The sequence below is a fragment of the Pinus tabuliformis genome, chromosome 6, assembly GCF_031772625.1.
Source record: "Pinus tabuliformis cultivar Carrire ecotype Pingquan chromosome 6, CPIR1, whole genome shotgun sequence".
Lineage (NCBI taxonomy): Eukaryota > Viridiplantae > Streptophyta > Pinopsida > Pinales > Pinaceae > Pinus > Pinus tabuliformis.
In genome coordinates this window covers 326,775,854-326,787,944 of record NC_142292.1, presented here as the reverse complement: position 1 = coordinate 326,787,944, position 12,091 = coordinate 326,775,854, and the positions used below count along the sequence as shown (strand labels likewise).

The following is a 12,091-nucleotide window of genomic DNA, read 5'->3' as shown; positions in this document are numbered from 1 at the left end:
TCCACCTGGTGGGGTTCTTTGATGGTGCATGCAAGACGAGGAAATGTGGATGTGGGGCTTTCATAAAAATCAATCCTATTTTCTACTATCATTTCTGGTGGGAAGGAGGTACATGAACAAACAATAGAGCAGAGATCATTGCCTTATGGGGTCTGTTATCAGCTGCAAAGTGGTTGGGCATTGAGAAACTGCAAGTATATGAGGATGCAAAGAACATCATTGACTGGATAAAGGATCACAATGCCTTCAGTCTGCATATTCTATCAAATTGGATGAATCGTATTAGGGTCCTGGTAAATTTCTTCCAGCATATCCATTTTGAACATATTTACAGGGAACAAAATACAACAATCGACCTCCTATCCAAAAGAGGCTTGAGGGTGGAACCTGGTAAGATCGCATATGCAATTTTTGAAAACCATGTTAAGATCAAGGAAGAATACATAAACTTCATATGAGATTTCTTGCCTTGGTCCTTCAGAGAGGACATGGACATGCTATTTGTAACTCAGTTTTTGTAATCTGTTTATTTTGAATAGCTTATGAGGAGTCAAGTCATAAGTTTTTGATAAGAAGTATTAGGGGGGAAAGACCATACTCCATAATTCTGGGAGATTGTGAGAAGACATGTAAAATCAAGCAGCATAGTAGAAAAGGGTACACAAAGCGCTGATTCATTTTTGTAAGATACATATTACTATAAATGGGATGGGTAGAAAGAAAAAAGATATTTATACTTCATTTATTATTATGAAATGAAATGGTTTTTTCTTCTAGAAAGAGAAATAACAAAACAACAACAACAAAATGATTGATATATGTTTATCAACCACATTAACTTTAAGGTTGAACAACATATATCAACAGTATTTGATAATTTATGTTTTAATTTTCAATTTATGAAGGGTGATTCAAGTAAGTATTGCCACATCCAAGAAATCCCCAGTCTGAAAGCTGAGATATGTGAGTGCCTTATTTGTCTCATATGGTACGTCACCCAAACTTGTCTAACCATGTTACGGCCTTGTCTGTTAGGATACACAAATACAAATGATAGTTTTGCATCTCTTCTCCTTGCTACTGGTGCGACCTCTTTTACCAGATCTATCACCAAAAGATCTATCACCTATCGAAATATAATATCCCTCCATGTGCAAATCTACACTTTGTCTTTTGGCTCTTTTCCTCTAGTTGCTAAGTCCTCCGCAATATTATGACTTCCTATCTTGGTAAAAATTGGAAGTAACAATAGACAAGTCTGCTCACGATCAACCAGGGGCGGTGGTCATGAAGGGTCGGAGGGAAGCTCAGGCCTGGGCAGTTGGAGCCCTTAGAAGTTGGTTTTATGCATCCGCAAATTCCGTAGAGGTATAGCAATTTTATTTGCAGATTCTGGTGATTGGTTCGGCGCATCAAGGGCTTTTAGCGCTTCCTGTGTCTCTAGGTTATACAGTATATTGTGGTTGTATGAATTAGGTGAAATTATCCACGTCAGAAGAAGTATGGTGGCCATGTATGGAGACATTGATTTTCTTCGTTTCTGGAGTGTGCGGTCGTCGTTAATGGAGCAAAAAATTGTGAAAATATTAAATTAATTTATATATTAAAAATATTATTTAAATTATACAAAATTACAATATCATATACACTTACATTCTCAAATTTCGATGAAATACCTATGGGTGAGATTAAGTCGATTGTAGATTTTTGAAATATAGACATAGGCGCGATCAATTTTTTTTATCGAACCCATGTAAATTTTTGGAATATTCAGATAGCCAACAGACATGAGCGCGGTTAATTTTTTTACAATTCCCAAATATTGCAATACTCTACAATCGACGTATTTCATTATCATCATAAGTGTTTCATTATCTGTTTACAAACATTTAAGATATGGTCTCCACATGCAAACGTCAGTATCCATCCCCTCTCCCCACCCTCTACATCGATTTTGTCCTCTTTGTAAATACTCACATTGTTGTACACATGGTCTTCATCTTTAAATGATTTCCAATCGTGTGTCCACATATACATGTGTAACCACAATCCTCCGCCTCCGCCTCCACAGCCGGTTTCAAACACCTCATATTGAGAACCACTATTGTTGGCTTCAAATCTTACCTTAAATTTGTTCCACTCTGTGGACGGACCTGTCTCTACTGTAAGAAAGCACATCAATATTGCTCTGTGTAATTGTACATTCTTTATCAACATCGGAGATGCAGGTGTGGCTGTAGGAGGGACCTCCAGCACTGTGACATCATGAAAACTGTTCAGCAATTTCTCGAACTCCTGTACAAATTTCACCATACAGATTCATGTCACTAATTTAATTTTAATAATATAAAATCAGTGATATTAAAATATATATATATTCTAAAAATTAAATTTTAAATAAAAATATTATTAATATATAATGAACTGCAGATTTTTGTTAAATTTTTTTGCTTAATTCATTATGAATAAGGTACCCACCGCGCCAAAAAGAAATTTATTTGAAAAGCTGAAAAAATTTAGCCGTTCCAACTGATTCCATTCTTCGTCTCTCATCCGCAATAGGCCACATCTCTCCGCCATAATCTCCTCCAATGATCTCCAATCTTCAACATTCAGGCTGACGACGCCACATCCGTTTATGCTGAGAAATTTAAGGCGTACAAGTGTTAAAGAAGACAGATTGGAGCAACAATCCAGATTTAGTTTTACAAGGGTTGATTGGAAGACTTGAACCTGACTCAGCTGAGGGTTACATGAAAGATCAACAATTTCCAGCCTAGGGCAAGCACCGGCAGGAATGGTTATATCGGATATGGATGTGTGTAACAAAGACAAATCTGTTAAAGCATCCATGCAGACATTGTTATCCAAGGCAAACTTTTTTATTGGACAACTGCAAATAGTCAAAACTTTCAGATGTTTCAGCCTTGCAATTCCTGCTGGTAAAATGGGCACGTTGGAGTCATATATTTCCAACCTTTCCAAACATGTTAACTGTTCAATAGGTGTGCTGATATGCTTTAATCTGAAGCATTGGACCAGAATCAACTCTTTCAAGTGCACAAAGTAGGCCACAGAATATGGTAGCTCTGTCAAGCTTCCGCTTCCTAGTCTTAGTTGTTCTCACTCCTCTACTGGTTCTAAGTTCAAGGGAAATTCTCGTAAACTAGTATGTAGTAAATTCAAGTATCGTAAACGCCTCTGAGAGGTGATTCCTTGTGGCAAGTATACCAATTGAGCACAGCCTTTGAAGTCGATATGCTCCAGTGTGGAAATTTCTCCGAAGACATTCGTTGGGATGGATAGATTAATGCAGCCTCGCAATGACAAATGTTGGAGTCTCAATAGTTGAGAGAAGGATTCGGGCAATGTGGTTAGATGAGTAGAGCCAGATAGATCTAGATGCCTAAGGTTTTTGAGCTCCGAGAAGTCAAAAGGGAGTAACTGTGCAACTATGACACCTTTCAGCACTATCTTATTCAAGTTTTTCATCGAACTCCCCATCGATCGAAGAAAAGAGGAAAAATATGGCAGGACACTTTTTCCATCAAGTGCTTTCGAAGAATGTTGAAGATCAACTGGCTGGGCGCTGCTGGAAGTAGTACTTGAAGATGCGCCCTCTTTCCTCACATCAATGTTGACCTCACGCAACTCCAAAGGTATCTGGAATCATGAGAATTAGTTAGTTTAAACCATAGTTACCAATTTCCAATTCATACCATACTATAAAGATTCGAATGAAAAAAAAATAAAAAATAAAAAAAATATATATATATATATATAAATTGATAATAGACGCTATAAAGACTGAAATTTGAATAAAAAAAATTCCATTCTTAGAAATTTGATAATAGACATTATAAAGACTCAACTGGCTGAGCGCTGCTGGAAGTACTTGAAGATGCACCCTTTTTCTTCACATCAATGTTGATTTCAGGCAACTCCAAAAATATCTGCAATCACGAGAATTAGTTAAGATTCAGGAATTTGTTTAAACCATAATTACCAATTTCGAATTCAAATAAGATAAGATAAAAATTAAATGAAAAAAAATTCAATTTCTAAAAAAATCGACAACAAACATTATAAAGACACTACTCAGAAATAGCAGTGGGTTCATAAAAGGAGTTTCCTTGCTCTCTATAAGTGGTATATAGGGTATGACCCTCTGAAGAACACTCTCTCAAACAATTTAATCTGGCTTAAGCTTCCGGGCTTGCCCTTAGAGTTATGGTCGAAGGAGACATTAATGGAGATCAAAAACGCCATAGGTAAATGAGTGTATGTAGACCCAAGAAGCCTGGGAAAAAGACAAAAGGATTGCATGGGTTCTTATTGAAAAGGCGTTCAGGGGAGGGTTTCCAGACCACATAGAAATAGCATGGGGATACTCAAAAATTATTCAAAGACTGGACTTCTGGGGAGTCCCCTTCAGATGCGCTGGATGCCACAAGACGGGACATTTGATAAAAAACTGCCCTCGGCATAGGTCGTTTCAAGGAAAGTTTCAGAGATATACCAACAGATTCAAAATGAATCCTCGGCCTCCTGAAAAGGTGAAGCCGTCCTCCTCTTGTAGCCTCTCTCCGTTAGAACATCAAGTGATGAATGATCTATCAAATTTTGGAAAACATCTTAGTTAGTCTCCTCTGTATCTCTCACAGGACTTTTCCATTCTGGAAAGTTCGAGTAGGCTTGTATCCACACTCGAGAATATGTCCCACACTATTCTGTGTTCGCCCCCCCCCCCCAAGAACCAAAGGATGACAAAGAAGTCCCTCCCCCTCCGCAGTATGCCCAGCCTATCAAAGAATTCTCTGTGGGTTCCCAAACCATTGTTATTTCATCTCCATCCCCTCCTCGGAATAGGGCAGCTGATCCATCTATAAAAGGGAAAGAGGCTATGATCTCAACTACCCCTCTAAACTCTCCCATCTCATCTCCACCAAACCTGTTTGACAATAACATCGACTTTCTGCTAAGTAAGAATTCGTTTGATCTGTAACCCTTAACCATTCATAAGCCGACAAATCCATTGCCTCTTTTTATTAGCCCTGACTCTGCCAGGAATATAACGGTGAGGAGGAAAAATAACAAAGGCAACAGGTATTTTAGGGGTAGATCGGGGGGCGCAGACAAAGGAGTAAGTAACCTGTCCCTTATTGATATACCAATTATTGATATGACTGAGAATCGACCTCTTAGAGCAAGGGTGGCTGAAATTTCTCCTAAATGACTTTCATCTTATCCATGAATATCAGAGGTCTGGGAGCAGACCTCAAATTTTTGGCGCTAAAAAACTTATTCCTCTCGGTCCAACCAAAAATTATATTAATTCAAGAGAGTATGCATAGTAATTCTATTACTATATCCTATTTTAGGAAAATGTTTCCCTTCTGGCACCTAGCTGCCACGGAGGCAAAAGGTCTGTCGGGGAGCCTAGCTGTTTTGTGGGATCCGGCCTGGATCAAAGCAAAGGCATATAGATGTTTTGCAGGAATTCTCATATCGGCATTGTTTAGAGGTCAAGATTGTCCAATTAACATATTGAATATCTATGCACCATATAAGAACAGGCTCCCTTTTTGGGAAAGGTTATTCGCATCAGAAATTTTTGATATTGAATCCTTAATAATTGTAGGAGATATCAATGTAACTCTATATCCGGAGGAACGATGGGGTAAAAGCAGGAAAAGAGACCTGCTGGCAGAACGTATTAAATGTGAGCTGCTGCACAGGAATCTTATAGATATAATCCCCTCCAAAACGCTGCCAACATGGGACAACGGAAGGATAGAGGAGGCATATGTTGCAAAAAGAATCAACTTTTTTATTGTTCGTGACAGCATTATTGACAGAATGGGGATGCCTTTCTCATCCATTGGAAATGTCTTCTTATCCGATCATAGACCGATATATCTCAGTTGGAGGGAGAAGGGGTTTAGGACAGGGTACCCCTTTAAATTTAACAGACGCTGGTTAGAAGAACCCGATTTTAATGATATTGTTACAAGAACCTGGAAGGATCTATCAGCTAGAGACAAGACCCCCCCCCCCTTCCTGACCTTCAGAGAAAAGATTTCCACAATGAGAAAGGTGGTAAAAGATTGGCAAAGTAAGAAAAGATTCATGAACAAAAAGGAGCTGAGGGAGTTACAACAGGAATTAGATAGTATCTAAGGGTCCCTGGTCGCTAATTCTCTCCCTTTTGATATCAGATGTCATCTCAACGAGCTTGAAAGGAGAAAGCAGAAAATTCTGAAACAGGAGGAAGCCACGTGGAGGCTCAAGAGCAGGGCGATATGGCTCAAGAAAGGTGACAAAAACACTAAAATTTTTCATAGGTATGCAAATTTCAGGCGGGAGAAAAACTCCATATGGAAAATTAACAATGGTCAAGGGGGCTTCTTTTTCTCCCACAAAGACATCCAAAAGGACGCCGTGAAATACTTTGAAAGGCAATATAAAAGGATGGAAACCTGCAAATTTCAGGATATTCTATGGGGCATAGATCCTTTCCCCCAGATGTTTGATGAGGAAAAAAATGAGGATCTCTTTTAGCCCATTTCTAAGGATGAACTTCTTGGTGTCATGACGTCCTTCAAGAAAGACAAATGCCCAGGTCCGAACAGCTGGACAATAGATTTCTTTATCCACTTTTTTGATCTCATCAAACATGACCTCCTTAGGATGGTTGAGGCAGCAAGAATTTCAGGCAACATACACCAGATTATGGCCTCCACTTAAATTGCTCTCATCCCTAAGAAATCGGAGGCTGACTCCTTTAAAGACTTTAGGCCGATTTCCCTATGGAACATCACTTTCAAAATTATTACTAAAATTATTGCTGAAAGGATCAAATCTACCTTAGCTTGTTTTTTATCAAAGGACCAGCACGCATTTTTGAAGGGTAGGAACATATTGGATGTTGTAGCAAACACGCAAGAAAGTTTATATTCCATGGTTACAAACAAATCTGATGCTGCCATTTTGAAAATTGATCTACAAAGAGCATATGATTCCTTAGATTGGGGGTTTATCAGATGTTTATTGGCTAAGATTGGTTTGAGATCCAACAATATTAAGTGGATCATGGCTTGTGTGGAGAATGTAAGTTATGTTGTCATCATTAATGGGATCCACTCCCCTTTTTTTCATGCAAAAAGAGGTCTTTGTCAAGGCTATCCCCTATCTCCTTTGTTGTTTATTCTAATGATGAACTCTTTAAGTCTTCATATTAACATTGCAGTCAGGGCAAACAGATGCAGACCATTGAAGATTTGCAGGAACAATTACATTTCGCCCAACCTGTTTGTTGATGATGTGCTCATCTTCGCAATGCTATGCAGAGTCACTCGGTCATATCTACATGTCATTTTGAAACGATTCCAAGATGCTACTGGTCTTCATATAAATAAGTCAAAGTCCACTCTGTTCCACAATGATATCAACATGGAAACAGCTGAATGGGTCTCAAGGTTGTTTGGGATAGATATGAAATCCATAAAAGATGGATTTAAATACTTAGGATTCCATCTCAAAGCAAAGGGATATTCAAAAGCAGATTGGCTAAGGATAATTGACAAGTACCACAAAAAGATATCTAATTGGGAATATAGGAGCCTTTCACTGGCTGGAAGGATTATCCTGGCGCAATCTGTCTTAACTCAACTCGTTGTTTATTGGGCACATTTATTCTTTCTCCCTGCAAGTATCATCTAGAATATGAATAAGATTACTGCAAACTTTATTTGGGGTGGCAAATCAGAGCAGAGGAAATACCACCTTGTTAAAATGGATAAGATCTCAAAGCCGAAGATTTCAGGAGGTTGGGGACTGTTGGACCTGAGAACGTTTGGGAAGGCACTACTGTGCAAATCGTTATGGAGGGGGATCTATGGAGAGGGCCCCTGGAGCAGCATAATTAAAATGAAATACATGGGCGGTAAAGACATCGTACATTGGTACAGAGTAGGGAGGATTGGCTCCTTGTATGGATTCGCTATCTGGCTCAGCTTTCGAAAGATTGAATACTATTTTCTCAAGAACTTGATATGGAGCTTCCAATCTGGCAACAGGCTCTTCATTGGAACGGACTCTTTTATAAGTGGGCGTGAGAATATTTTTGTTCCTGTAAATCTGCTAAGTTTTTTCCATAGAATGGGTTTCTTCACCTGGGATAAACTCATTGTAGCATGGCAGGGCCCGATCCCACTGTGGAGAGAGGCGAACAGCTTGGGAATGTGTGATGTTTTAGCAAGACAGTGGAACATAATCAAAGACTGCCTGACTAGCAGTGGCATACATCGTTCTCTTCCTGAAGATGTTTTGGTATGGAAAGTGCCAAATGCAAGGTCCCAGGTTTGCGCAAAAGATATCTATATGAACTTGATTGGGTTAAAAGTGGCACAGGACGGCCCTTCTTTTCCTTCCATCTTCTGGAAAGCCAGATGTCCTCTCAAACTAATTTTCTTTGCATGGTTGGTGTTCCACAATAAAAATTTGTCCTGGGATAATCTGAAAAAAAGAAACTGGCATGGGCAGGGTTTTTGTTTATTAAGTGAAGCAGCAGAGAAAAGCAACCTCCATATGTTCTTCCAGTGCCAGAAATCGCGATCACTGTGGGGTGAACTGGCTATCATATTTGGTTTCCCTGCTGTGTCACATGCCTCTATTCAGGAAGCTTTCATCTGGTGGAGTGGGCAGCGTGAATCTTGGAGACCAATTATCATCACAGTATGGAGGAACACCATAATCTTTAGAGCCAGGAAAGAGCCCTTCATGGCTATTTTACAAAACGTTGTTTCCTATTATGAATCGATTCCAACAAAGAATCGGAAAAGAAAAACTGCAAATGGGAACAGGCGAGGAGATGTTATCTCGAGGACCCCAAGGGCTTTTTCTGATGGCGCTGCTCAGCATGATTCCTGTGGATGCAGGGTTCATATTATCATGGACAAGGACCTTCAATATTTTATCTCGTGGAATGGAGGAAAGGGCACAAACAGTATAGCTAAGGCGATGGCCTTGGTGGGTCTTCTGTCTTTTTGCATCTTTTTTGATATTCACTCTGTGTCAATCTATGGAGATTCTAAAGTTATAGTTGATCATGTTATGGGTAAATGCTGTATCAGTTGCCCTCACCTTGCAGGCTAGATGGATAGAATTATGTATCTGTGGGGTAAGGTACAGGGGTGCTCCATTCAACACATCTACAGGTCAAAGAATCAGCAAGCTGATTGCTTATCTAAAGAAGGATTGCTAGCTCAAACAGGTAATTGGTCTATGAAGGTAATATTTGTCGGGGTTTCTTTGCCCATACAGGAGTTCTCCCTCCCTGGCTTCTAAATGCCCTGATTTTTTTACTGATATGTTTCTGTTTTTATGATCTTTTGACACATATCCTTGTATATCTCGTATAGGCATGATGTATATTTGGTGACTATCCTATGGCAATCAGTTTATTCCAGGTGTTTACATGCTGCTGTCCCGGAACTCCTGTATCTGACCTTTTGTGTTTCCAGTTCCATAGAGTCCTCGATGCACAGGGCATCCAATATGTTTTTTCCTGCTACAAGCACACTTTCAAAGTTTTTGATGTACTATTTGTTATATATTGCCTCAATATAATGCATTCTGCTTTTTCGATCTGGAAAAAAAAAAAAAAAAGACTCAACTGGCTGGGCGCTGCTGGAAGTACTGGAAGATGCGCCCTCTTTCCTCACCTCAATGTTGACCTCACGCAACTCCAAAGGTACCTGCAATCACTAGAATTAGTTAAGTTTCAGGAATTAGTTTAAACCATAGTTACAATTTCGATTTTGAATTCGAATTCTAATTCCAATGCTATACCATACAAAAAAAATTCAAATGGAAAAAGAAATTTAATAGTAATAAATTGGATAATAAACCTGATAAATATTTTTTTTAGTTTTTTTATTTTTATTTTTATTTTTTATTAATATTAAATAATATAAAAATTTGAATAGAATTATCTTAAAAAAATCTATTATTCATCTTTTCTCTACAAAACTTTAATGTCTCCATAAATAAATCCTAACTACCTAAAATTAAGTCACTTTACTAGGTTTCCAAGATTAAAAAACAAAATTTTTCTAATATCAATTACTCTCTCTATTTTGTTCTTTCTTTTTAACCTTTTATTATTTTGGTCTTTGTATATACCATCCAAACTCTATTTATTTCTATTCAGAGAATCTTATAACAGCTCAGGAATAAACCACTTTCATTTACTTTCTGTCCTTTTTTTGGGTTTGGAAGATTGGAAAAACAGATTTTTTTTGGTAGGTAAGCATCCACGGGGAATTTGAACCAGTGATCTATAGCAAGGAGTGCCTTAACTGTACACTTATTCATGGTCAATCCAAAGCCATGTGAGCTGAAAAACAATTTTTTTTCAATTTCATTTATATTTTCAATCTTTTTTTTTCCTTTCAATATATATCCCATTCTGCTTAACCCATATATGTTCAGAAAACATCCTGTGCCACAGAATAATCAGATTGAATTTCAGCGAATTGTTCGGCGGGCGAACCGAATTGGCGAATTTCCGTACTGTTTGCCGGTGAACTTGGTAACTATGGTTTAAACCTGAGTAACAACTACATGATCTAACGAGAGCGTGGGACAATTACTTGTATAAATGTTTTTAGTTACTTACCTCATCATTGCACATAAAGAACCCTTCGAGGAGGTCAGCTTTAGGAGTCCGAAGTTCCAAAACTCTTAAACTTCTGAGTGAAATGGTACGAGAGAGGGAGATGAAGGGAGAATTACGTCAACGAAGCCATACCAAATCCCCGTAGATGGCCGAACAGGGAAACCACGAGGAGTCTGCGGGATGTTCAACGACCAGAAGACGTACGCCCCTGAAGTTTATGTTATTTGGGAATTGAGGTGGTCTACGATCTTCACGGATGCAAATGCCTCGACACAACACTGATTCACTCTGTCAACCACATTCAAAAACAAATTCAGTCTTCTATTGCTATTTTTTTTTGAATAAATAGATAGATAAACGGCACAGGGTTGGAATTTAGATATTTTTTGGAATTTAGATTCTTTTTATCGGGAAGCAATTGTTTTTGATGTTTTGGATCTTTATCTTTTCTATCAAAAACCCTTTTTTTTTTAATTTGTCTGTCAAGAATGATATTTTGATGGTAACTTAACCCTGTACTTTTAAAATTTTGATTAAAAAATAATCATTCAATAACACAGCAATGTTAAAAAATTTCACATATTTATCATAAGAAAAAAAAATAAAATGACCATAATACACAAATGCCTTATTGAATCTAGAATCTTATTATTTCTTTATAACTAGCAATTGCACCACATGTTGCAAAGGAAACACGATAAGGTGGTAGCATAGGAAACAATAGCATAGAACAACCAACAACTACATGAGATATTGTGATGAATTCATAAGAAAAATGATAATTGCTTTGTCAAACTCAAGAGTCTCAAACATGTTTTTCTGAGGGAGAAACCTTCCAGATCCACGATTTTGCATTCCCGGACTTCTAGTCTGATGATCTTCATGCCAATCTGCCTCAATCTACATATGTTTTTTTTATGTATTTGCATATAGTCTCTCTATACTATGGGAACCATGATAGTTTATAGGACTTATGTTGAATTTAGTTTTAATACGCTGTTTGATCATCTTTTGATAGATATCCCCACTTGTAGATCCTATGAACATATGTTTATTTTGACCAATGGCCTTTTTAGGCCATCTCAGATGTATCTACTTTTTGGACTCTTATATCTCTCATATAATATAAAGCTTTTTTCGTTCTAAAAAAAAAAAAAAAAAAAAAAAACAAAACTTTTTTCAAACTAAATTATCAATTTTTTTTGCAAGTCACCAATAGCGGAGTAAGGTACTCACTGGTTTGTCGATATCACAAGTTTATAGGTAGTGAAAAATTATGTGTCAAAAAATAAAAGGAAAACTCTCAATTTGATTGTTGAGCTTTTCCCTAATGCAAATCAAACTCTTGCATTCCCGTCTCTTACAAGTCATTTGCCTTGATGAGTTTTTCAACATTAATTTGATGCAACA

The 12,091-nt window shown here is 37.8% G+C and overlaps 2 protein-coding genes across 3 annotated transcripts in view; both read right to left on the bottom strand.

Annotated features, from left to right (window-relative positions):
• Positions 1–1,843: 1,843 nt before the first annotated feature.
• On the bottom strand, positions 1,844–10,820 carry LOC149258628 (uncharacterized). 2 transcript variants are annotated; one of them, XM_089415614.1, is made up of 5 exons: positions 10,682–10,820; positions 9,678–9,758; positions 3,873–3,953; positions 2,479–3,663; positions 2,267–2,295 (listed from the first exon to the last, which is right to left on the bottom strand). In XM_089415614.1, exons 1-4 carry the CDS (start codon positions 10,694–10,696, stop codon positions 3,124–3,126), a joined length of 717 nt encoding a protein of 238 aa, XP_089271740.1. In that variant the 5' UTR covers positions 10,697–10,820; the 3' UTR covers positions 2,267–2,295; positions 2,479–3,123. The 2 variants fall into 2 exon arrangements, with proteins under 2 accessions (XP_089271738.1, XP_089271740.1); XM_089415612.1 differs by lacking the exons at positions 3,873–3,953; positions 9,678–9,758; positions 10,682–10,820 and having other exon boundaries at positions 1,844–2,295; positions 2,479–3,122.
• The window catches only part of LOC149258625 (disease resistance protein RPP2B-like), an 86,428-nt gene continuing 85,130 nt past the window's right edge, over positions 10,794–12,091 (bottom strand). The window contains exon 3 of the mRNA XM_089415607.1: positions 10,794–10,969. Within this exon, the coding sequence (XP_089271733.1) occupies positions 10,799–10,969 (171 nt within the window). The 3' untranslated portion in view covers positions 10,794–10,798. The remainder of the gene's footprint in view (positions 10,970–12,091) is intronic.

Coding starts and splice junctions, on each gene's coding strand:
- LOC149258628 (XM_089415612.1), bottom strand. CDS start 2,853: ATGGATGCTTTAACAGATTTGTCTTTGTTACACACATCCATATCCGAT. Junction 2,296..2,478: donor ATAAATTTCTTTTTGGCGCG/GTGGGTACCTTA, acceptor AAATTTGTACAG/GAGTTCGAGAAATTGCTGAA.